The 27,293-nt window shown below is 43.0% G+C and overlaps 1 protein-coding gene across 1 annotated transcript in view; it reads left to right on the top strand.

The window, feature by feature from the left end:
* LOC138285009 (uncharacterized) overlaps positions 1–27,293 on the top strand; it is a 597,004-nt gene that overhangs the window by 163,896 nt on the left and 405,815 nt on the right. Inside the window, exons 6-7 of the mRNA XM_069224423.1 lie at positions 6,273–6,361; positions 24,004–24,160. Of these exons, the coding sequence (XP_069080524.1) occupies positions 6,273–6,361; positions 24,004–24,160 (246 nt within the window). The remainder of the gene's footprint in view (positions 1–6,272; positions 6,362–24,003; positions 24,161–27,293) is intronic.

Here is a 27,293-nt window from a genome sequence, read left to right as displayed (position 1 = left end):
GCTGGACCAATACCGGTCTCGCAAGGGATCTGATTGACTGGCTGCAATTATAATAAAAACATTGCAGCTACCATTTTAGGACAAATCTGTCCTGCATCCTGAACTTCTTGTATGTGTATGTATGTATGTGTATGTATATATATATACACACACACACACACACATACAAGAAGTTCCGGATGCACATATATATATGTATAAAATTTGCAGAATAGGGACTCCTGACCCACTCGCACTCATGGGGGAACCCAGAGGGACATCCCAAGCATCACAAATAAATACAAATGTTTTCGTACCGCTATACTTCTTTAGGACTAAGCATTGCCCTCCTGTGGGATACTACGGTACGCCCATGAAAGCCATACTACAGGCTGAAAGTTGCATGGCCCTGCAGTACCATGGAGGTGACGCTTGGGCATCAGTACCACAAGAGTGCTGTGGTACTGTGAACAAAAAAATAACAAGAATTACACCTGGATGGTAGGAGTCTGTGAATTTATTGGTGGCCACAGGGGCATTTGACAGAGGGCCTGTAACCAAACCCTACTGTGCGTAGCTAGAGTTTCAGCTCCCATGGGGGTGTGTGCACGGGCCTGGCCCCAAGCAGCAACAGGGATGAGCGCCCACGGGAGTTGGACACAACCCAACACTTTTCCCAGCCAAAGGCAAAGCATGCCGGTGGAGTTTGGCACTTTGGGGGATTCGGTTGTGTGCCTGAAGGGGTTAGTTGTAGAACCTGTGGCCAGCCCCACACCCTTGCATGGTGGAGGGTTGGACGCTCACGGTAGTTGGGTGGAGGGCATAACTTAAGCCGTGATCAGTAGCAGAGGTCTGTGAATATGAAACAAAAAACTGGAATTCACTGAAAAAAGATTACAGTGATGTTATAGTTAGGTACAGTAATACAATTTCACCTTACACTGAAATATTTTTAGAAGTTCACTGGAAAAACAAAGTTATAATCACGTAATCGATAGCTGTTAAAATAAAAAAAAACGAATTTATAAAAAATCACAAGACCTCTGAAATTCGCCAGTTATGTCAGCTGACTGCCATTTGTGTCCCACTGTGCACTGCTTATTACCCTACATATTACATCACTCACGACAAGTGTTGTTAGACTCATTAGTTTCGATAATATGATGTCAATACCATGGGTAGCTTATTTATAAAACCCTTTTCAAAGCCTTGATTGCGGATATATTTTTTGACAACCCAGAACAGGTTTCCCAGACTCAAGATTAAAGCTAAAACAGTGGGAAAAATCTTACAGAGAGGAATCCAGACTTGTGGAAATTTTGGATATTCCCTAAGTCATAAGATTTGCAAATTAGCACTTCTTTGGGGATGGAACCATATCTGTCATGGCTCACCAATTCAAAACATAAGTTATATTTGACTAGATTAAGGCTGAATACAGTGCACTATTTAGTAGCGTTTCCTGTTGGTTGCTCTTCACACTTATCCCTTCCACCTTGCTGGTGTGATGGGAATACTGCCCAGTCCACCCCGCACTTTATGCTTTTTTTGCACATTATATACGTCACTCAGATTGTGTTTTCTAAGCCCCGTGTTATTGAAGAAGCACTTTAATTCTTATAAGGAGGGGCTGATTTATTTGCAGAGTCTGTCTTCTGTTGAAATTAGTTTTCTGTACTTAGCTATATAATTGGTGCTATGTCAATAAGGACATTTTATTCACTTTAATCTGATTTCCATTGTATTATCACAGGTAAACGAGTTTTTAGCAATTATGTGATATGCTGCTACGAATATATATATACTGGCTTATTTCTAAGGGTTTTAAGTGGATGAAGTATTGAGATATTTTATATTGTCTTTAATTGGATGATCTTCTTAATTTTGTGTACTTTTATGGGCTTTTATTGGCTGAATGAAGTTATTTAATGATTATATCATTGATTACATTACTGATTGCAGTCATACATTTATTATGACATTATCCTGTATGGTTTGTGGTCTTCAATCAATTCAACCCGCTATACCTGTGGACAATATTCTATTCATCCTCAAGAGATTACATGATTAAAGACTTCACATGACCTGCAATTTGAAGTCAGAAGGTTGACAGGTTTAGATTTACTACTGAAAAGACATCCTCCGTTAAGCCCAATGTCAACAATCCATAGTTTAGTCAAATACCCTACACACATTCCTCAGATGGGCACGGTTGCATAACACCAGTGTGAGATAAACCATGTCTAAGTGAGCCCCTTCTACATTGTATGTTGTTCTACAATTTAGCATAAATATAAATCTTCAGCAAAGTTATGTAAATAAATATCCAACCTTACAAATGTCCTCATTATATGCATGTGCGTATACCACTGTATTTCAACTATTTAACAAGACATATGGCTAGTTATCCACTGGTGCATAATCTGGTGTCAACTGCAGCTTTACATTTTCTCACAGGTTTTTTGGATCAATCTTTGGCTTTAAGCCACAACCTACTTTCAATCATAAATCCACAACCTGCATCAGATGCGCTCTGCTTTTACCTTGTTTAAGTTGGAGCATTACTTCCACCCCAAAGTTAAGTAATTTGTAAATCGAGCACCATATAACTTTCAACATGCACAATTAGAATTGCCTCCAATAGTTATGCCAGTGGTTCCCAACCTGTGGCCCAGAGAGCCCTGGGGGTCCGCAAACCCTCCTCAAGGGGTGCGTGACTGCTTACAAAAGATTAATAAAGTGTGTATAAAGTGGCTAAATGTACACTAGAACATTTTGAAACGTACTGCAAGTGTCAAGGAATTTGAAATTGAAGGCTAAAAATTTAATTAATATCCTCAAATTGATTTGTGGAAGCAGTTCAGGTGCATCAAACAGAATATAGTATGGACGATGTGTGGCTTCAGTTGAATTTAGAAAAGCTCCAACCTTCCTTTTCAATTTAAAATGTTTACATTTTTATTGTATTTGTTTGCAAAATAAATAAAATGTATTGTCATTTGTGTATGTTTTTGATAGAAAGCTTGTTTCTGTGTTTTTTTGTGTATTGTTTTGTGGTTCAAATCATCAACTATCTACAGGCCTGGGTCCCCGGCTTCTAGTAATGACTCAGTGGGGGGTCCCAGATTCCATTATTGGTTCACTGGGGGTCCCCAGGTTCCTGTAAGATAAAGTGGGGGTCCAAAGGAGCCAAAAGGTTGGGAACCATTGGTTTATGCTATTTCCATGCTATGGATCCACACAGTAACTCTATGGCATAAATGTTTATTGTTTCACCATTGATGTCATTAGTGATGTCACTAGTGATATGATTTGAGCGGTCTTTAGGGATGTCATCCAAGATTTAATTTAACATTTCATGAGTGATGTAATATTTGAGGTCATAAGCAGTGCGTGGAGGGGTGTAAATAATAATTAACTAGTGAACTGTTCAATTTTCTTTGGGGGGTGGGGTTTAAATGTTTTTGTGTTATTTTAACACACAACAGTAACATCACTTAAACATTTATTTTTTACATTAATAGATATATAGACACACACCCACACCCACACTTTTAAAGTCTCAACTTTATATTTATGTAGTGTCTTCTTTGAGTGCAGGCATGTGTTGATGTGTATTCACTACAAAAGTGTTTGTTTTTATTTCTTAGTTTATTTAATATGTTATTAACTTATAAATCTACTGTGTCAAAGACTCAAATGTATTTGTTATGGGAAAACAATGTTTAAAAAAAAGTTATTTTGCAAATTCTGGTACCACATGCTAAACTTTGCAGTAGCCTTACTTCTGAAGGGTTTTGCTGAAGTGTAAAAATGTTTTTTTAATCATGCAGCATAGGCTACTATTAACATTGTGAAATTGGAAGACTACAGATTTTTATTAAGAGAGGATAGGCTGGATGATGGATCAAAGACTTTTTAAGCATTCCACTCTTGATAGGACAGACAAACTTGGGCTAACCTTTCGACCCTCAATTGCATAAAGCAGGCAGGGGCGACTGCTCTGAAATGGCGAAGGAGAGCCTCCTCATTGGCTGAGCCAGCAGCTGAAAAATAACATGATATTTTAATATTGTTTTATTTTTCATCTGCTGGCTTAGCCATCATGCTCAGGGAGGGGCAGGGCTGTGTCCATAGGAGGGTGGAGGAGGAGTGGAGTCAGTGCACTAAGTGTGCTTGTCAGTTTGGCTGGCCAATTTAGGCTGGCCAAACTAACATTTGCACTTAGGTTTCTCCAACCCGGCTGTGCAACACAGCCGAGTTGGAGAAACTGCACATACCCCAGTGCACTGTCTGATCGGCAGACCAAGCTGTTCAGGCCAATCATGATGCTGCTCTCATGCTAGGTATAGCATGAGCAAACAAACACAAACGACTAACGTAATACGGAACCAGTCAAACATTCACCCAAGTCACAGATCTGGGTTTAATCCATCAATTATTTTGCTCACCACGCCACCCCAGTTTAAACGTATCCATATGCAAAACAGTCTTGACCCTGTTCCCAATGGGAACAATCAAGCCTGAATTGCCAGGTCAGGTCCTCCCTTGACCAGAAATAAGCATCCTGGGACCGGTTTCAGGGCACCTTTCATCAGCCAGACTAGCTTGAATCCACTGGCATAGTGAGCCTGGGACCCACGTCTGGGCATACCCGCCGCATTTAGGGCAACAAAAGAAACACAAATGATGGACGGAGTGTGAACCAATCAAACATTCACCCCCAGTCACAGATCTGGGTTAAATCCATCAATTATTTTGCTCACCACGCCACCTCAGTTTGGACCCAGCCATAAACAAGTCAGTCTTGACCCTTTTCCCCATGGCAACAGTCCAGCCCAAACTTCCAGGTCAGGTCCTCCGTGGATCAGAAACAAGCATTCTGGGTCCAAACTGGAGTGGCTTATTAAGCAAAAAAAACTGATGGATTAAACCCAGATCTGTGACTTTGGGCGAATGTTCGATTTGTTCCGCATTCCATCCATCATGTGTTGTTTTTGCAGGTATAACATGAGAGCAGCACCTTGATTGCATGGGCGAGCCTGTGCTGGTGTTATTATTTTATTTCCAACCCCCTCCATGCCCGTCCCCTCTGCCCCCCATCCTCCCCAACCCCCACCGCCCATTTTCTTGAGATTTGCGGCAGCCGCCGATGAAAAAAGATTTTAAACTTACAATTCAGTGAGAGCATTTCAAATGATTTAGGCCCTCATTATGATACTGGTGGTAAAAACCGCCTACCGCCGTGGCAACGGCCGCCAAAAGACCGGCGCCACGGCTACCAGCTGTCCGCTGTAATATGACCCCAGCCGGATTTCCACCAAAAGGATGGCGGACATCCGGCTGTGGCCATGCTAGCTAATGGCTGTAGGGTGGCATGCCAGTAGACCACTGCCAGCCGTATTATGAGAAGGAATACGGCCTGGCGGTGTTTTGCTGGTGGATGCTGCTGCTGGCAGCAGCGCCCGGTCCTGTCTCCTGCGGGAGGACCCCCTGCACACAGGTAAGTGGGTGCTCCGACAGGGGGGGGGGTAGAGGGTGTTGTGTGTGGGGGTGTGTTTGTATGTTTGAATGTGAGTGTATGCGGGTGTGTGTTGCATGTTGGATGCAAGTGTGCATGGATGAAGGTGTGAGTGCGTGTACGTTATGTTTTGTGAATGTGTGTTTGCGTGCATGTTTGAAAGTGTATGCGGGTGTGTGTGAGTAGAAGTATGCATGCGTGGATGTTTGTGGGAATCTGTGTATACGTGTGTGTGATTGTGAAGGGGGCGTGAATGTAGGGGGTGTGGAGGATGTTGGAGAGGCAGGGGGGTGAGGGAGGTAATTGGAAAGGAGGGAGACCCCTATCAGTGACAGGGAAGGAATTCCCTGTTACTGATAGTGCCTACCGCCATGGTTTTTGTGGCGGTAAAGAAGCCATGAATACCATGACGGTCGTCGGGGTCATAATCCCACTTCAGCCAACCTGCCAATGTTATATTATGGCGGTACGTACTGCCAGCCTGTCGACGGTACTTACCGCCATGTTTCCACCGACCGCCGGGGTCATAATGACCCCCTGAGATTGGACAGTATCTTATTCACATCAAACTGTTTCAAGAGAAATGTTTAAAAAATACATATTCACAGTGAACTGCACGTTGGTTGAAATCACTTATTTTGGACAACATGTTATTTGACCCAAATTATTTGAATTATTCATTACCAGGTTTGCACTGTCGGGTTTTTGATAGAGATTTGTTTTCACATTCCATAACCATGTATAACTGAAGTTCTCTGTTTATGTTTTATAGGAAGGTGACCTTGCTATTTATTATGAGATGGAAAAGGGAGAAATGACTTCTTCCAGGGGTATTGTTGAGGTGTGTCCTGACACTCACAGGTATGAAACAAATCAGTCATTGTAATCAATATGTGCTTATTGTTGTGTTAGTGGATGCATTCATATTGAATATAGTCCACACATCTTTTTTTTTTTTCTTAGTCAAGTTTTAGTAACATTAATACAAGGTTGATGGAATTCGGTTTGTTGTATTTCGAATATGTTGTACAGAAACCTCAACCTACCCATATGCTGAAAAACAGATTTACTCACCACCATATCCTAAAGGTAAGCATAGGTAGGTGTTATAATCCCCTTTTGTTCAGTTGCCAGTCAATCCTACAAATTGTTAAATCCAATAATTATGTTGTGTATAGCAATCTAGCCATTACATGTGATCAATCTATTAATGGTTGTGAATAATAGACTGCTCCATCTCTCCTTTTTATCTGATGATATAGTATGTTCCTTGAGTTTAGAATGTTGAGTGGGAGCTCACGTTAGAACGTTAGTTGTGAGAAGAGCAAGCTGTGTGAGGATGGAGCATTAGAGAAGAAGAATAAAAGCTCTCTCTCAGAAGAGTTACTCATGAACGTCTCTTCTTTTACAACCCCATTACAACACTGGCGACGAGGTGAAGTGCGTAGGGGGCACTTTCTTCTCTACCCCTTTCATTACTCCATCGACAGCTTAAAGGTACTGTGTATTCTTTAACTCTGTGCTCTCAAGCAGTGATTATTACAACTGTCAGCTCAAAGAAAACAATGCCCTGCCAGCCTGGAGCGAGTCAGTCCTTTGACAAGCTCCGCTGATTGTTTTGCCCTCAGAGAGCTGTCAACGGCACCCTCTCGGCGGCGTGTCGGTTTCGATTTGAGGCACTCAGCTAAGGGGGCAGCGCGTGGAGATTGTTATCTGCAGTAGACGAGCGTGCCCCGCGCCGGCTTCGCTGACAGGCACAGCTACTTTGATCTGCCTGTCAAGAATCCAGCGGCACGCAGGAATTTACTTCGTCTGCGTGCCAGCTTCGCTGACAGGCACAGCTATTTTGATCTGCCTGTCAAGAATCCAGCGGCACGCTGGAATTTGCTTCATCTTTATAAACATTTCATTTTGGAGGGGCACGCAGAAAGTAGTAGCGGCAGGGCAAGAGTTAATTCTCTATAACAGCTTGTGACGCGCCGTCCTCAATACACTTTGGCCTCTATCTCACTGACGGGCACAGCTGATTTTAACTGCCTGTCAGGAACATTCCACTGTACAACAGCACGTCAATAGGTTTTTCCTTGGTTGATTTTCGGCACTCCTTCCTGATATAGACACATTGTCAAGGTCTCGCTGATGGGCACAGCTTATTTTAACTGCCTGTCAGGAACATTCGACTGTGCAACAGCGCGTCAAAGGAGTTGTTCGGTGGCGCGAACACCTTTTTGAGAACCGAGTCAATCTTTTTAATCATTGCCTTTCTACGTGTCTCATCAGAATTTCAAGCTTATATTGTGCACAGTACTTATGCCTTTTGCACAGTAGTAATATGACAATTTTGCTTAACCTAACAATTGGTTCTAAGTGTCATATTGTGTCTGTGTTGAGATTGTGTGATCGAAACATACGTATTGAGCTGATGGTAAAAGGAAAGTTTTGTTACTGTAGTTCAGGTGAACTTTTAACATTTCAAACCTTATTTAAGGTAATCTCTTATTTTTCCATTCTATAACTGTAATACATAGTTAATTTAGTGAAAAATCCATTTTGCATAATCGTTACACTCTTTTATTTGTATCATGGCCGCAGCTAGCATGTCTCAACCCATTCCATTTCTCAACGAAATGGGAGAACCTAACATTCCTTGGAAGGACTGGATAAAAATTTTTGAATCCTATTTGATAGCTATTGGGGGGGACAAATTTAGTGCGGTCAAGAAACAACACATATTACTACATAACTTAGGTACTCATGGCAGAAAAATGTATGAAACTTTACCTGAACCAGAACCGGATGATGAACGTGACGAGTATGTCATCACGTATATTAAATTAGAAAAACAATTTGGTGATAGGATAAAAGTTGTATTAGAACGGCATAAATTCTTCTGTCGCACTCAAGGGAAGAATGAAAGTATAACCAATTAGGTAGCCACCTTGAGAGGTCTTAGCACATTATGCAACTTTGGAGACCTAAGTGATTCCCTGATTTGTGATCAATTATTACGCTGTACTAACAATCTTAAAATACAATAAAAACTGTTACAAAAACAACCCAATTTAAAAGAAGCGATTGAGATTGCCAAATCCATTGAACACACAGCTATGTGTTAACAGGAAATTAAAGGCCCAACTCCTCTTGAGCAAATTTCAGAAATAAATTAAATTAAGTCCGATGATAGTGTGCTCAAAATTAAAAGTAGTGAGAGATCTTGTTCCAATGTAAATCCACACCTTAAGTGCTTCCGTTGTGGGAGTAACAATCATCTGACTAATTCAAGTAATTGCCAAGCAAAGACAGCCACCTGCAGGAAATGTGGTAGAAAGGGCCACTTTGCAAGGGTCTGTAGAGACCCAATGAAAACTGACAGACCTAATGACAATAAAAGGGTGGAGGAAAACCTCCACGAAATAAAGAAGAATATTTTCCAAATCCAAGATGAGAACGCGGTTCACACCCAGTATCCAGAATGCACCATATACATTGGCAATAACCCTATCAAAGCTTTTGCAGACTCATGTTCTCCCTTCACCCTTTTAAACATTGCTGACTTTTATAAGATGAAAGATGCTCAAGCTTTAAAATTAGTCACACCAGATGTTTCCCCAAAAGGTTACAACAAAGATCCCATTCCCATCAGAAGTATGTTCAAGGCTTGCATATCATTAAAGGGTCGTTCCACGGTAGGGAAAATATATGTTGTACAGGAGGGTTCCATCTTATTGGGCTGGCAACACCAAAAAGAACTTGGAATCAAGTTAGATCCTAACAAACCAGAACAAGTTTTGATTATCAATGAACATACCTCCACGGCACGTATTTTCAATTAATTCCCAGAGATTTTTTCTGAGAAATTGGGTGTGCTCAAAGATTTTCAGAACAAAATAAAATTAAAACCTGGCTCTAAACCCGTGGTACACAAAACCCGGCCAGTTCTGTTTTTACTCAAGGACGCTCTTGCTAGAGAGTTACACAGACTTGAATCGCTTGGCATAATACAACCCATTGACAGCTCGGAATGGCTGGCCCCTATTGTCATAGCAAAGAAAAATCACTGTGTCGATATCAGAGTCTGCATTGATCTGAGAGATTTGAACAAGCACATCTGGGTTGATAGACACCCCCTTCCCAGGATTCAGGAAATGTTAAGCACTATGGGGGAGGCCGTATGCTTTTCGGTTCTGGACTTATCCAATGCCTATCACCAGGTGGAGCTACATCCTGACTCCAAATGGTTAACTGCTTTCACCACTCCACTGGGCTCTTACATGTTTAACAGGATGCCGTTTGGGTTAGTGTCAGCTACTGCGTTTTCAGAAAGTCATGCAACACATTCTCCATGATGCACAGAAAACCCTTCGTTTCCAGGTTGATATTCTCATTTACGGAGCCTCTATTAAAGAACATGACTCCAACTTAAGAGCTCCCACTCAAGTCTCCCCATTTTTGGCCTTAAAAGGTAGGAAACCTAGCTCGAAGTTGTTTCCCGCATGGTTAGGGGGAGGAGACAAAATGGGGCGTACCGTCCCTGATACCAATATCCAGATTTCCGTACATCAAGACAAGTACAAAAGGTTCTATGACCTCAAGCATGGCGTGGAAGAACGTGTGCGGAGAGTGGGTGATTGGGTGTTGGTCAAAAGACCGAAATTTAGTACAATGAAGGGTACGAATTTTATGGGACCTGTATGAATCAGCAAAGTTAAACACAATGTTGTGATATTAGATAATGGTCAGTGTTGGAGCATGGACAGAATAGTTAGAAATGATGCTCCTGTCAACCCGGGTAGTGAGAAGGAGTCGTCAAGTCATGATATGAAAACTGACCTCACCAATTCGACACACAAAAGACAAATCCGAACTCAAGACGTGGCATAAGGACTATGTTGTTAACATATAATGTACTCTTGTCATCTCCTTGGCATTGCACCACTGAAGGGATTGTATAAATCCTCTGTAAAACGTATAAGCTCTTACATTGGCTTATTCTCTTAATCCTTCTCCTTGTTGTGTTCTCCCATAGGGTTTCTCCTCCTTGTTCTCTATCCTGCTCAGCCCCCCGCCCTATTCTTTCCTTGCATTTCCTTTATTTATTTCTTTTGGGATGAAAGATGTGTTATAATCCAATTTTGTTCAGTTGCCAGTCAATCCTACAAATTGTTAAAGCCAATAATTATGTTGTGTATAGCAATCTAGCCATTATATGTGATCAATCTGTTAATGGTTGTGAATAATAGACTGCTCCATCTCCCCTTTTTATTTGATGATATAGTATGTTCCTTGAGTTTAGAATGTTGACTGGGAGCTCACGTTAGAACGTTAGTTGTGAGAAGAGCAAGCTGTGTGAGGATGGAGCATTAGAGAAGAAGAATAAAAGCTCTCTCTCAGAAGAGTAACTCGTGAACGTCTCTTCTTTTACAACCCCATTACAACAGTAGGGCAGTATAGATTTACTATTTGAGCTTCTTATCTGCTTATCTTGACGATATTGTGCAAGTTGATATAGTTGATTCAATAGATGCAGGACGATTTTTAAAAGTATTTCAATATTATATCATGAGTAAGGTCACATTGCTGAATCAGTGTTTAAAGTATTGTGGGCTTTCATTATGACATTGGCAGATTTTGCTGTGCAGATATTGGGGGCCAGAATCTCTGATTTATGTCACTATCCTTGAACCAAAATCTAGCAATTACGCGCTTTTCCCCTGAAATGACGAATATCCACATGTTTTTGCCTTTTTCTGGGTACCTATCTGGCATTGTTTTTTACCTGTTCCCTGGGACAAAGCTGGTGACATATCCCACCTACTCAGACCGCAGCAAAAATGTCAATGGGGCATAGGTGGAGGTTTGTGGTCAGGGAGGCTAGGGTTGTGCTCTACATCAGGGTGGGTGGAGGTGCACTCAGCCCTGGGCATCCGTGAATGATCCACCGCTCTCTTTCCTCAGAGGGATAGCCATCCGTTCTAGAGTTTGCCAATGGCCTGGGTCTTCCTCTGTTTGTCAGGTATGGACTCACACCTGACATCGCAGTTCAGCAAAGGAGTAGGGAAGGTGACAGGCAGTCTGTTCTCCCATGGAGTTGTTGGGGTAGATGGTGGACTTGTCTGGGCTGCAGCCTCTGGCTTGGGGCTCTGGATGTGGCTGGGTGTGCTTGCATCTGACCTTGCTGTTTGGGGGACTTAGCGGGGTAAGCCATGGCGTTGATTTATGGAGTATTGTATGCTACTCCTGTAGTGCTGCATGGCGCAGGCAGGAGCTGAGCTTTGCTCTTCCCTGCCCCATTCCTTCAATGTTTTACCAGGTGAGCACCCAGTAAAACCATTCCCAGTGTCTCCAGGACTTGAATTACCAAGCCAGGGGTTCAAACACCCAGTGACTATGGGCCCAGGGGCATTAGGCTACTCAGTACTTCGTTGGGGGGGTGTGACCCTGGGGATACCACTTCAGGCCATTCGTAATGATGGACATGGTGTTTTTTTTCTTTTTAAGATGAAGATATGTTCCATAACATTACACTTGTGGAGCTGAAGCAGCGCAAATGATGATGTCATGGCTGACCACAGTTCTGTTTTATTTTCAGTTTTTTAATGTATCTTATGATTAACTTATGAAATTTTACAACCACGTGCATTGTGCATGTATTATTATGAGGCACTAGAAGCATGTTTCTCAACATTGTATCCCATACTCCCATTCATATAAATGACCAAGATTATGCATTTACGGGCTCTTAATACGATTTTGAACCACACATGCAATCCATAAGCTACTTTTTGCTTTAAACTGCTGTATTTCCTCTGTATTGGGTCCACTTCCCCCAATTCTTTCTGTGTTTCTGAGGGCAGTCTCTAGTCTTGTATATTGGATGTTCAAGGATGCTACACATATCCAGATCAACTTTCCATTATGCACCACTGGGGGATACCAAGTTTCTCCAGTTCTGTGCAGTATCTCGTTTGACCAACACCAGACTATTTCCCCCACTTCCGTAATGTTTAACTGGGCTAGCTTGGGGTCTGATTTGATCAGGTGGCCAAGGACTGTCTGTAGTGTGTTAAACAGGTGTTCCAAGCACGATCTAGTGATACTGTGTGTAGAAACTCTGCTCCATCTGTTCTGCATCTTATGCAGTTGGGGTCCAGGCTATGCTGCATTATCCACAATCACTGTGGTGTTAAGACGTTCCTATGTAGGTATTTAAATTGCAGTATATGTATATAATTCATCTTCTCTCTGTGCCACCAAGGCAAACATCCATCCTTCATCTTCTTTGACTTCTATTTCTGCTTTCCTTGTTTTCTTTAATTTGTGGAAAATGGCTGGGTGTTAACATCTGGGGGTTTTATAAATCAGAAAGGTATGGCATCTCTGTGGTAATTGAGCCATTGTCATTTTTACGTTGATGGTGTAAAACATCATACATCTGCCTAATTTATCTGTCCATATATTGGTTATTCGGCTGGGGTAAGTTTCGAATAATTAGTATGACAACTCCTCTGTATCTTCTATGAAAGCGTGATTAGTAAGTAGATGTATAGTTTTTTCAGAAAAGGCATCAAAAGTTAAAACCTGTATACCTACAAGACAAAACATTTCCATCCACCCTCCCCATGTTTCTGAAACTGAAGCATCAATGAAATAAGCATACACTGTTTTTACTGCCTTTAGGAGGGACATCAGGTCGTGTACATGCCTCATCTCCTCCATGTTTAATTCCATTTAACTGAACTAATCATATTTCAAGGGTGTGTCCTGGTTCAAACCAAGTGCTGATCTTATCCTTACCTGTCACTTAAAAGTACCTGTAGGTTATATGCTGCGCATAAAAGTGGAGTAACTCTAAACACTGACTTCTTCAATTTCTCAGCCCTCCTCCTCTAAAATAAATGTGTGAAAGGTGTGCATCAAGGGCAGATGGGTGTTATTTTCTCGAGGGCGTTGTGTGCACAGGTGGTAAGGATTCTCTTAATATTGTTCTTTGGGCCAATGGGATTCTCCAGTCGGAGGCAGACTATGCTAATATACATCTTCATTTTGTTCTACTCTTTCTGGTGCCCATAATTTGGGCTCTATCTGTTCTTCATTTTCAGAGAGGATGAGTTTGGCATCCCCTGGACTCTTCAGTGAGCTGACTTGTTGTGGTTTCTTGTGCCGAGATCCATCATTGAATTGTAGTTTGAGAACTATATTTGATCTAGCAGTTATGGTCAGGCGGGTGACATGTCAGTCCAAGTGGCAAGTTTTTCTTGTATAGATCGTGAAGCTTGTAATCCACAGGGACTCATGCAGGATTGGGTTTTTTTCCTGGGATATTTTAAGGTCTTAATTTATGTCCTTATAATTCACAGTCATTAGGGTTTAGGCTTCTCAACCACTATTCCACTGTTTGAGTGCCACGCCCTGTCCTTTCTAGGAAACCTACAAAATGTAAGTCATTTCTTAAAACAAAACCTTACATATCTTCCACACAATCTTCCAGGAATTTGGATGTAGCAAACAAACTGTTGACTGTGCTTTGTTTAGGTTTCTCATTATCCTCCATTTCAGATACTCTATCTTTCGCTTTCTATGATCTTGGAAGAGAATGACCCCCACTCCCAAGTTGTGGCATCAAGGGCCCTCCCCAGTCTTCATTGGACTATGTTTTGTAGCATTTAAGTACTTTACAAAGTTGTCTAACCTTGATAATTTCTTGTTGTTGACATCCATGTCTTACCATCAGTGAATCATTTCCTCTGTTCACTGCTTTACTGCCTACAGGTTTTGCTCAGATAATGTTATAATATATGCCGTCAACATCACTGTAAAAAAGTGTGCTCTAAAATGAAGCTCTGAACTCATATTGTTAATGCATGCTTTGACACCAAGATTACATCATTGCAATCCACCAACCACCACTTGCTGCTAGCTCAAGCACAGTTTTCTGCAATCTCATAAATTTTCAAATTTTCCAAAATAAGGTGGCTGCAGAGTTCAAATCAGCGTCACTCCTCACTTTCTCTCTTTCTTATCATAAGATAACTTTGCACTGAAATACAGATGTCTCTGGGGGGCAAAATTGCGGAAATCAGAAACTCCATCCTCAAGAAGCCAGTCACATCACCCGAGGTACACATAATGTCTACTTCCTCTTCCTCTTCCTTGTCCTTCTAAGTCCAGAATGTCTCCTCCCTACATTCTCACAAACACTCCCAGTTGGAGATCAAAAAATATCACATATAGTTGTAATTCTATTTCTTGACAAAACCCCTGAATATATTGTTTCATACAAAATTCATTTATTGTCCACCTTGAGCCTCAGTGTGAGTTTCAACCTTCATACAGCAACAACATGTCATTATTTTCTGTGTTCGACGGTCTCACCCACCTAATGGAGTCCATTGTCTGAAACTTACTGTCCACTGTCAAAGTGTTACAAAAACAGCAAGATGAGGTTTGAAATGCTTAAAGTAATCTCAGCTGCTGTCAATTGCCAGGGCAGCATTCTAGTCCATACTTTTTTACCCCCATGCCACTGTAGCCAAAACCTCTCCTGCAAATCAATATTCACCCTGCTCCTCATGAGAACAGTCTGTCCCAAACTGCTAGCCCAAGCCAATTTCAGAAGGGACCTCAAGCAACTTCTGGCCAGTTATGACCTACTTAGGTCTCCATGAGTCCTGTGGCAAAGTGACCATGGGGCCCACATCTGGGCATACCCGTTGCACTTTGGGCGTCAACTGCTACAAAAATATGGTGATGGATGGAATGCTGGAATTAATCTCAGGCAATGACAATTGCTTGGGCTAAATTCCAGTCATCATTTTGTAACGACCATACCACTCTAGACAAAGCCCTACCTTATGCAAATTAGTACTAACCCTGCTGCTCATGGGGACAGTCTATTTTGAACTGCCAGAGAAGGTCCTCTCTAGAAGGGGCCACATTCAACCCCATATTAATTGCAACCTACTTAGGTCTCATCAGTGAGTGAGAGAAGAACACCGGTGGCACCATGAGCACCAGACCTGTCACATTTAGGGTGTAAACTGCAACAACCACAAACAAGGTGATGGATGGAATGCTCAAATTAATCTCACCCACTGACAACCGCTTCAGCATTCCAGCCCATCATTTCTTGCTCACCATGCTACCATAGAGAAAGGCCCGCCTTTTACAAGTTAGTCTCAATCCTGCATGACAACTGTCTGACCCAACCTGCCAGACATGGCCCCCTCTGGAAAGGTCAACAATAATTCCCATGCCAGTTTAAACCTACTTGGGTCTCACCAGTGAGGTATAAGTTCTACTTACTCCAGTATTGGAACTTTCATAGATTCACATGCTTGAATCATTCCCCGTCGTTGAGATGGGAGCCCCCCAGTGCATTTAACCAAGCACTGTTGACATAGATATAACCTAAGGACCCTAGGCCTCTTAATGTTATAGTCTATCAGAGTCATTTTAAGAAAAAGGACCAAACATGAGCATCCACCAATCAGAAGACACCACCATCTAGAACCCTCCTGAGAGTAGCTCCAGTACCTCAGATTTTCTACCGCACGTCATATTAGGGAGTCTCCTCAGAGCTCTGCTCTTTCTTCACACTTTTGGATTAGCTCTAAGCTGATTTTGTTCTGCTAAACTTGTTTTTACTGTTTGTGGGTAAGTCCTACAGCATGAATGACAAGGAAAAGAAGGGTTTATTCAGAGCCTGCAAGACCTGTGGCAAAAAGAGACTACATTCTGAAGGCCCTCATCAGGACTGCATAAACTGCCTCTGTCCAGACCACTCAGCTAAGGACTTTCAGGTTTTTCATACGTTTTCTTCCAAGACTCTGAAGGATAGAGAAGGCAGATTATTGATATGGCTGCAAAAACGTAAGTCCAGAGATAATCCAGTCTATGATTCAGATAGTGATGACTCCCCAACATCGTCCAAAAAGTCATCAAAAAGGACTAGATCACATTCAGGATCTTCTTCCGCGCAATGAAGAAAAGACCACCTCAGGGTCTTTCAAAGGTCGCAGCCCCTCCATTTTGCTTCATAGAGTCTCCAAAAAGGGGAAAGAGGTCATGCCAGCAGCTCTGAAAGGCACAAAAAGACATCTTCTGTGCCTTCATCTGTGTCTGCTGCCCCTTTCAAAAGGCCCCCATCTGCTCCTAGGGCAAAGACTATACCGTCAACAACAGTCTTATCGTCGACAATGACGTCGGTGAGTGCCTTTTCACAGTCGACGGCAATTTCCACTTTTTCAGTGACGACGGCAGTTCTGACGACGACGAGCATCCCACCGCCGACGATGACAGCGTCGACGAAGTCATCGTCAACGAGGATCTACACGCCATCATCGTCGACGGCAGTAACAATGGTGTCAGCATTGTCATCATCGACGACCTAGTCAATGGTAGATTCTTCAGTAAGGCCGTTGACGATTAAGATCTCTATGCGTTTGTCGTCGACAACTCCACCGTCGATGAACTATATATCTGCACAGTCGACGAGGGTAAAACAGCACAGAAGCCATGTAAAACTTACTCCATGGCATACTTCACCTAGTAAAGTAACCCCTCTCATGCCAGCACGTCTGCTGGAGGGGGATGAAGAATCAGACGAAGAGGGACCATTTGGAACAGCACATAGCCCCTCACAGTTAAATGTGAAATATCAAGAGGAGAAGGATGAGTATGGCAAGACCTATGACCCGCAGTACTATGTAGGGGATCAGGCATACCAGGAGGATGCATACATATCAAGCTCTTTGCTGTCTGATCTCAGAGCAATGCTTGCTGATTACAGTAAACTTTTTCCTCCTCAGGAACAGAGACAACCACAGCCTCCTTTGTCGTCCGATTCAGGGGTTACCACTCCAAGTCAGAGGCCAACCTCTTTGCCACTATTGAATGTGGCCACGCCGGATATGACCATACCACAGGACACTGATGTTTCGGAAGGTGATCAAGAAGAAGGAGAACTCCCTGACATTCAGTCGCAGTGGGACAAATATGTAATTCCAGCTCCTCCTTCCCCTTCTCAGTCGAAAGTGGATTCTCCACCAGATGAAATTGGGGGACTCCATAATCTCCTGGAGAGAGCGGCTAAACAGTTTGCTCTTCTAATGCCATCCAAGCAAACAGATTGCTTTTTATATGATTTTAAGGAGATGTTCCAGAAATCTGTATGTTCCATACCATTTGTCAACTTCTTATGGGAAGAGGGTTTGAAAGTCAGGCACAACCCTGCTACGGTCACGGCAGTGCTTCCTCAACTGGACAAAAAGTACAAGGCACCGGAGGATGCCCCAGCATGTCTGACTGGTCACCCTCATCCAGATTCAGTGGTCGCTCAGGCGGCACAGAGAAGGTCCAAAAATCCCTCTGCTTCAATTTCCGCACCTCCGGACAAGGAGGGTAGGCGGTTGGACAATATTGGAAAGAGGTTTTCAGCAATGTCTAGCCGTGTTATAAAAGCGGCTATCCCCCTGGTAGCGTTAGCCAGATATAACAGACAACTATGCGCAGACATCCCCCCGCATATTGACCAGTTGCCGAAGGATGTACTGTTGGAGGCAAAGAAGAAATTACATGAGGAATAGCGTACGTCAGCGGAACTGATAGATTGTGCTATGGATATAGCCACAACTGCGTTTCGTCAGCTCGCAGGGGCGACTGTCCTTCGGAGAAAAGGCTTCATCGTTCCGTCCTGAGGTCCAGAATAAAATCTTAGATCTTCCTTTCGATGGCCAGGCATTGTTTGGAAAACATATTGACGAGACGCTGCAGTAAATTAAATCCGACACAGATACGGCAAAATCGTTGGGAACTCTCCAGTTTCGGAAACCTTCCTTTCGAGCCACAAGAGGACATGGAATGACTTCATATAGGGAAGGCTACCAACAATACAGGTACTCAACGTATCCTTCCTCCTCTCAGCAGTTCCGTCAATGCTACACACAGAGGCAACCGCCACAAGCGGCTTACGGCAGATCTGGCTCTAGAGGACGCCCAACTCGCCTTGCTAAAGACTCAGCTTGCAGAGCGTGATACATCCAAGGCCTCGGCTTCATCCGACCATCCTCCTCCGGTTCTAGGCGGAAAGATATCCCTGTTTTTCCAACAATGGCCAGTCATAACATCAGACAAGTGGGTCTTACAATTAGTGAAGCATGGCCACACTCAAGAGTTTGTCCAAATACCTTCTCCCAATCCTCCTCGCAGAACTTCACCGAAGTATCTAGAACAACTCAAAATGGAGATCAACAAAATGCTCCTTAAAGGAGCAATAGAGAGTTGCTCCATCACAGCGAGGAAGAGGTTTTTACTCCAGGTTCTTTCTCATACGCAAAAAGTGGAAGGACTGGAGGCCGATCCTCGACCTCAGAGAATTAAACGCATACTTGAAAAAACAATCCTTCCGCATTGTAAGCTTACATGATGTCCTTCTGCGATTTTACCAGGAAAATTTGATGTCTACACTAGACCTAAAGGATGCATATTTCCATATCCCCCATTCACCCAGCCCACAGACAATACCTGAAATTCATGGTAGCCGGAAGTCATTTTTCAAATTGAGGTCCTCCCTTTTGGCCTAAAGTCAGCTCCCAGGACATTTACAAAGTGCCTAGCGCCGATTCCAGCCTTTCTGAGGAGAAGAAGACATTAGGTATTCCCATATCTAGATGATTGGCTGATAAAGGGAAACACCCATGCAGGAGAGCACAGGTCAACAAGAAAGTGCGTTTCCTTGCTCAGCAGCTTAGGCCTGATCCTCAACAGGGAGAAATCCAAACCCCTACCATCATGCAGGATCACCTTTTTAGGAGCAAAACTGGACACTATCCACCATGGCATGTCCTACTGTGAAGATTCAAAAAAAAAAATATTCGCTCTAGCTAAATTGATTTGGAGAAAGGACTACTTTTCAGTTCGACTCTTCAAATCTTTACTGGGCATGATGTCATTGTGCATACCTCTAGTTCCTCTCTGCAGGCTGAAGATGCACCCCTGCAAGAGCAGCTCAATCTACAATGGCTCCAGATTTCAGGAAGCTTTGAAGATCACATAAACATAACCCTAGCAATAGTCAAAGCTCTGGTATGGTGGTCTCAAAAACATCATCTGTCTGTCGGCCTATCGGTTCTCCATCGCCCAGCACCGTGGACTATCACCACAGATGCCTCCCTGGAAGGTTGGGGAGCTGTTTTACAAGACCTACAAGTAAGTGGCAAGTGGCCACTAGAGTTGAGGACAATGCACATCAATCTGCTGGAGCTCAAAGCAGTTTATCTGGCTTTAAAGGCTTTTCTCCCAAAGATTGCCGGTTCAGAGGTGGTAATAAGAACGGACAACACACTACGATGCATTACCTCAACAAACAGGGAGGCCCAAGATCTCTTCCTTTCTCCAGGGAAGCTCAAAGAATATGGAACTGGGCGTCGCAGAACGACATCAGGCTCACAGCGGTGCACCTTCCTTGTATGCAGAACAAGATAGCAGACTCGCTCAGTAGGCAAAAATCGATGTGTCACGAATGGGAACTGGACCCCTCCACAGTCAACCACATTTTGTCCCAGTGGGGAACGCCCAAATTTGACCTATTCGCCAGCGGGTTGAACGCCAAATGCCAATACTTCGCAGGCTGGCATCACCAAAAGATATCATGGGGGAATGCGTTTTCCATAGCTTGGTCAGGAATCTTTACATACGCTTTCCCTCCAATACCACTGATCCCGAGAGTCCTGACAAAGATGAAGAGGAAACCGTGCACTCTGATATTAATAGCTCTGTGCTGGCTTCGCCAACATTGGTTTGTAGAGCTTCTTCTTTTGTCATTGAAGCCTCACATCCCACTGAAACCATCCCCGCACTTGCTGACAATGAGCAGAGGGCAGATATTGCATCCGGATCCTCAGTCGATGCGATTATCAGCATGGCTCCTGAGCACAGGGAATTTGCACATTTAAATTTTCCACAGGAGTGCAGAGACATTCTATCCAAGGCCAGAGCAGCTAGCACAAATAAAGCTTACTCTTGTAAGTGGAAGTTTTGTTTGTGGTGTCACCAACAGCAAATTGATCCTCTTTCCTATTCGCCGGAGCAAATATTGCCTTACTTACTGGATTTAGCGCAATCGGGACTTGCGCATTCCTCTATAAATGGGCACATGGCAGCGATTGCATCGTACAGGCGTTCAGACTCTTCACCTTCGTTATGGTCCTCTAGATTGATAAAATGAAAGAACTTTTCAGAGTCTTTCCTCCATTTAAGGCCTCCTCCTCCCTTATGGAATCTGAATATTGACCTTGCGCAACTGATGAAGCAGCCTTTCGAGCCAATTCATCGAGCATCTCTGAAATTCCTCTCCTGGAGGGTTGCCTTACTTGTGGCTCTCACATCAGCCAGACAAGTCAGTGAGATACAAGCACTTTCCATACAAGAGCCGTTTTTACAGATTAAACAGGACAGACTAATCTTGCGCACTAACCCACATTTTATCTCAAAGGTCCCTTTGGATTTCATCTGAATGAGCCCTTAGTTTTCAAGACATTTTTCCAGATCTGTCAACTCCTACGGAGAGAGCTTTGCACTCTTTAGATATTAAAAGGTGTGTTAAATTCTATTTGGACAGGATTAAATCTTTTCGCAGGTCCAATGAACTGTTTGTGGCTTACAGTGCACCCAGGCAAGGTCAACTGCTCTCCAAACAGAGCATAGCTAGATGGATCTCCTCTGCAATTCAATTTTGCCAACAGGCAGCGGGCAAGCCACTACATTTGTCTGTCCGTGCACATTCCACGCGGGCAGTTTCTTCTTCAGCAGTGCTGTTTGCTGGGGTACCACTACAAGACATTTGTAGAGCAGCGACGTGGAAAAGCTGCCATACGTTTACAAGACATTACTGCTTGGAAGCACTATCTCAAGGAGAGGTAGCGGTGGGTCAAGCAGTCCTCAAGAACCTCCTCCAGTGAAGGTGAGCCACCTCTTTTATCCCACCATCCTGATATCAGGTATGCACATTGTTTATGACTAATAGTCTCAGATTCAGGTCCGATGCTTATAATGATGTGATTATAATGTGAGCAGACAGAATTTGATTTGAAATTTTGGTGTATATTAACATGTTTTCGCCATGTATCTTGAACAGACGACTAGGGTGTTACAATGTGCACAGGTACTGCTCGCTACTGATTCAAGCATGTGAATCTATGAAAGTTCCAATACTGGAGTAAGAAAATTAGTCACTTACCTGTAACTTTAATTCTCCAGTATTGGAATCTTTTGTAGATTCACATGCGACCCGCCCACCTCCCCGGAGAAGCTCACCTTCACCTCTCTTCTTTTTGCCATGTTATATGCACTTGTGCTCTAAAAATCTGAGATACTGGAGCTTCTCCCAGGAGGGTTCTAGAGGGTGGTGTCTTCTGATTGGTGGATGCTCAAGTTTGGTCCTTTTTCTTAAAATGACTCTGATAGACTGTTAAATTAAGAGACCTAGGGCCCATAGGTTATATCTATCTCATCACTGCTTGGTTAAATTTACAGAGGGCTCCCATCTCAACGACGGGGAATGATTCAAGCATGTGAATCTATGAAAGATTCCAATACTAGAGAACTAAAGTTACAGGTAAGTAACTAATTTTCTTATTTATTTTTACTTGAGAAGTTTCATATAGAGCAAACGCAACCCTTGCAGGTATCAGAGTGCTTTACAGTTGTTCAGAGAATCAAATCAAATCAATAATATCATGGTCAAGAAGAATACAGGATACAGCATCCACCAGATAAGGGAGGATACAACATGATGCCAGGACCGGTAAATCGAACACCATAGCATAGCAGGGGAAAGGTAGTCATGAGGATAATAGAGGTGTCGGGAAAGGGTACTAAGGAAGGAGATCTTAGGATCTAGCAGTACAGTCAGCAGGGGACACACATCTGGGTATACCCAACACTTTTAGGGTGTAAACTGCAATAACAACAAGGTGATGACTGAAATGCTCTAATCTCACCCACTGGCAGTCGCTTGGGCTGCACTCCAGTCCATCATTTTTCACCCTCCATGCCACTTTAGACAAAGCCCCACCTTTTCCAGATCATTACCAACCCTGATTCTCATGACTACAGTCCATCCTGAACTGCCAGGCATGGCCCCCTCCAGAAGAGAAAACAATCACCCCATACCAGTTTCGACCTACCTAGGTCTAATCACTGAGGTATAGCTTGAATCCTGTGGCACAGTGAGCTCGGAAAACCTAATATGTTGCACTTAAAGGCATAAACAGCAACAACAGCAAGGTGATGGGTGGAATGCTTGAATTGTTCTCAGCCACTGGCAGTCACTCGGGCGGCATTTCAATCCATTGTTTTTTCCCACCACGTCACTGTAGACAAAGACTCACTTATGCAAATCAGTTTTGACCCTTCTCATGGGAACAGTGCTTCTCAACTGCCAGGCAAGGCCATCTGTCACCTTTTAGTTATATTGTAGAATAGCAGACAGCTTTTTCTCACCTTGAAAAGTATTTCCTGCTGATAACTTGCAGAACTACACAGAACAAGTGTGATGTAAAACATAAGTAATTAGTTTTGGCTGGAACCTGATTCACTAAAACATGACGATTTTTAGTGACTAGAAATTAGCCTATCCTAGATCGGGGATTTTATTTTTAGTGATCCAGAAAGCCCTTCTCGTTTTCAGACACAGATCATGCAACTGTATACATCATAATTTAACAAGAGTACACCTGGAAATCGTACCTCTATCCTAGACAGGTTTTCAGTGAATTTTCCCCCTGTATTTTCATCATATTATAAATATGTTCTCTGTGAAGAAACCTCGTGTCAACACATTGGGTGTGTTCTTTGCTACTTATCAGTTCTGACACCACAGATACAAAATATCATATGCACTGTATATTTGCAGGTGTTTCCGTGGAAGCTGCCTGCACAAGATTTAGGAGTCTTCCAGATGTCTTAGTTTGTGGGAGTTCCATCACAATTTCCCAGTTTTATCTGTTTTTTCCAACTCTTACCTTACATGGTGTTTTCACGCTCATGAGTGAATTTCACATATTTTCAAAGCTTGTGAATTTTGCCTAATTGTATTAGTTTGAGGAATTAGTTTACTATGTGTCATCTCGTTTAAACCCTCTGCACATTATGAGCTGCCTATTGGACAATTGTGAGCTGTTTTGCTTTCTGCTTTAAAGCGAAAAAGACTGCCGTCATAAAAATGTGTGTCTGGAAATTCATAATACCCATACCAATAGGAAGATTTAGCTACATTATCGATATGGTTTTTGTTTGTTTTACTGAAAAGTGGTGAATGTTTGTTTTTTCTTGTTTTGTCTACCTGGTACATTAAATATAACTACAAATATTTTATTAATTTTCAGGATGTGGCTCATGAATATTTGTATATTTTTATTTTAAGCCTTCGCAAAAAAAAACAAAAATAGAACTTTTACAATTGGTTCAGTAAGGAATATAACTAACCAGTTTCGATGTTTTTACAGGATTACAAAATTCATTGAGAAACCCTCACCGGACATGACCAATTCTCGACTAGCCAGTGTTGTGTTTTACTGCCTGAAAAAACAGACACTTGGGACCCTTGGACAGTTTCTAAATATCCACGAAAATGTAGAAAACAGAGTTTTGGGAAAGTATATGGTATTACTTATTTTGTTTGACTTTTTGTGATTTGTATAGTGCTGTTACTTTAGCTGATGAAGTTCCATAGCTCTGCTATTGCGTTGAGGTGTAACCGAGATGTAGCCCAGATTCACAGGGGTCAGTCTGAGTAGATGTCTTACTTCTCACTTAGGCGTGACCTACTATTGAATTTCTAGGAGAAAAACACCTGTTGGAAAAAGAAGCGAGAAATAGGCTCTCTATGAGAACAGTGTGATTGCCACCCTGTAAGAGGTTTCGGTAATTCTCCATGCCATTGCTGATTAATTGTAACGTGTTACCCATTTCAAGAGATTTTTCCCCCACTTTTTGTTGACTCACTTACGGGTCCTGGTTAGCAGCCTGGGGCCTGAATTTTCTTCATCTTAACCTTTTCAACTAGGTGAATCACTGTTTTTAGGTTACTGGGGTATTCATTAAGCAACATTGGTTGGGCTCTCTCAGTTGTGAAGCAGACCTTCAGGGCAATTGGTCAAAGCCTTTGCAAGTAACCTTGTTACACCCATAATTGAGAAGTGCAAAGGTGTATGCTAAGTGCAAAGCTGAGGAGCTTTTGTGCCTTAGGAATGAGAGCGACATCAGTTTCAGGCATCAAAGAGATATAGGGGGTCATTCCGACCCTGGCGGTCCAAGACCGCCAGGGCCGGGGACCACGGAAGCACCGCCAACAGGCTGGCAGTGCTTCCAAGCCCATTCTGACCGCGGCGGTAAAGCCGCGGTCAGAAAAGGGAATCCGGCAGTTTCCCGCCGGATTTCCCCTGCATGGGCTGAATCTCCATGGCGGCGCTGCAAGCAGCACCGCCATGGAGATTCCGACCCCCTTCCCGCCATCCTGTTTCTGGCGGTTTTTCAATGCTGGCTTCATTGTTGCAGGGCCTTTCCCGCTGGGCCGGCGGGCGCTCTTTTGGCGGTCGCCCGCCGGCCCAGCTGGAAAGCCAGAATGGCATCCGCGATCTTCTGACAGCGGAGTGGCCATTTGGCGGTGACCGCATGGCGGGCGGCGACCGCCGCCCGCCGCGGTCAGAATGACCGCCATAGTGTCACCTAAGACAGTAATGTAACAAATTGCTTATTAAAGTACCTTCTCCCCACATCGCATCCCCTCCCCCCCCACCACCCAAGACACAGTCTTGATCTGGTGCTTTATTTATCTTAAGAAACCCTATTGCACTAGTAACTTTGTTTACCTGAATAGGTGTCTCAAGGTAGTTTAGAAGCTGAGAAAGCTGTAGAAGATCTGCATCCTCAATATATGAGGATTGAAGGCTCAGAGGATGTGGGTGTGCCGTATAAAACTATGCCTTTAAATCTCCATCAAGGTACACTTGTTGTCTTTGTGAAAAAGATGTCAACTTTGTTTTGTTTAGTCATAACACATGAAGGGATAGAGTTTTGGAACAGTCTATAGTGGAACACATAAGGTCTGTGCTTGAAAGGTATGTCTCCTGAAGACACAGGACATAAACCTTTAAGTCTGTGAGGTGCTAACTCTCGTTAAGCACCTGAAGCATGAACGCATTTTACATTTACCTAACTCACTTCTAAAATGCCCACAGTGTTTAAATGACCCTGTCATCAAACAGGAGCAAGCAGGGAAGATTCTATCCAACCCCCAACAACTTAATTCAGAGAAAAGCTGTCCAAATAAAGGAACAAGAAAATGAATAAGATGAATAAAAGGAAAATAGATCGAAAGAAGAGAGGATCTATTCCACCAGTAAAATGAAAAAGAGCCCAAGCTGGCCACCCCGTGGTGACCCAAAGGATAAGATTATTCCCCAAAGGCATGACGTCCAATTATGGAGGTTTCTTCTCCCCCAACAGGACTCAATGGGCATCAAGAACGAGGGCAAGATCTTGCAGAATATTGCCTGAACAGAAACTCCTCAGAAGAGACATCAGCAACATCAGTTGCTAAAGAACATAAATGGGATGCATGGGGTATTTTGACAGCTTCCTGTTCCCACTTCTCCAACAATGAATAGCAACCTGTGAATAATGGTTCCCTCTCAGGTAATCCATAATTTCTCTCCCTCTTCAAGAGTAGTCCTCTGTGCGTGCTGCATGTCTGTATTCTATCTAAACAGGTTAACCACCTAGGTGCTGTAGCCGTTTGTGAAGGGACAGTGGATTTGAGATCTGCACTGTGTCCTGCACTACTGAATTCCCAACAGAGGACCTTCGAATTCCTCTGTGCCCCATGGCATGAGTACCACAGATCTCTATTCTCAAAGCAGATTACATCTCCTAAAATGCAAAATTATCTGTTCTCCTATACAGAGCTGGTTCAATTTAGCCATGCAACGTGGTAGGCGGAGCCTCTGTTTTTCTCCAGTAAGGAAGACGTGGATGCCTGATCAGATCAGCATGCGGCACTGGGAGGTGCACAGTGTCATTTCTTGGGTCACCTGTCTTCAGATCCTGCAGATTGGAGAGGTAGGGGTGCAGGGTTCGTTCAAAAGAAATTGCGATGAGCACCCAGAAGAAGTGCATCCAAACTTCTGAATGCATGACTCTGCGTTCTGCTGTCAAGTTTTGATACAAACGTCCTGCCTGGTCATCTTACTGTTTTCAGTACATGCTTTAAGTAGCTGCCTTTTATGTTTTAAATATCTTATTGGTAGTATCAGAAACAGACACTGATAAAGTATCCTATCAAGAACACAATACAACCGTTTGTAAGTATTCTAACGCAAATGTCCCCAGAAAAGTAAAAACACAGGGTCCAATCCAGTAAAAAAGAGTAAAGGAAAGCTGAAAAATAAAACAAAAATGCACAGAGAGCAAGAGAAAGGTGAAATGAAATTTAAAACAAACATTTTTCAGCCATTACATTTGCTGAAAGTCTCCAACTAACTCTGTATAAAAGTCTCCCAACCATTAAGTGTCAACCGAGGAAATAAGGTGTCTTCCATCCGACCAACTTTCCTCTGCAGACTCCAAGTCCTACATGTCAGTTACGTCTCCTTCTGGCTCACATCACAAGTGTCCTCTGCACCTGCCTAGCCTTCTGACATTCCAGCACTCCCCAGTAGGACTCTAACAGTTCAGTCGGTCTTCAGTACAAGATGTTAGGATAAGGCATGAAGATACAGACAGTCATGTCAGCACA

The sequence above is a fragment of the Pleurodeles waltl genome, chromosome 3_1 (genome assembly GCF_031143425.1).
Source record: "Pleurodeles waltl isolate 20211129_DDA chromosome 3_1, aPleWal1.hap1.20221129, whole genome shotgun sequence".
NCBI lineage: Eukaryota > Metazoa > Chordata > Amphibia > Caudata > Salamandridae > Pleurodeles > Pleurodeles waltl.
This window is presented reverse-complemented; position numbering and strand designations above follow the sequence as displayed.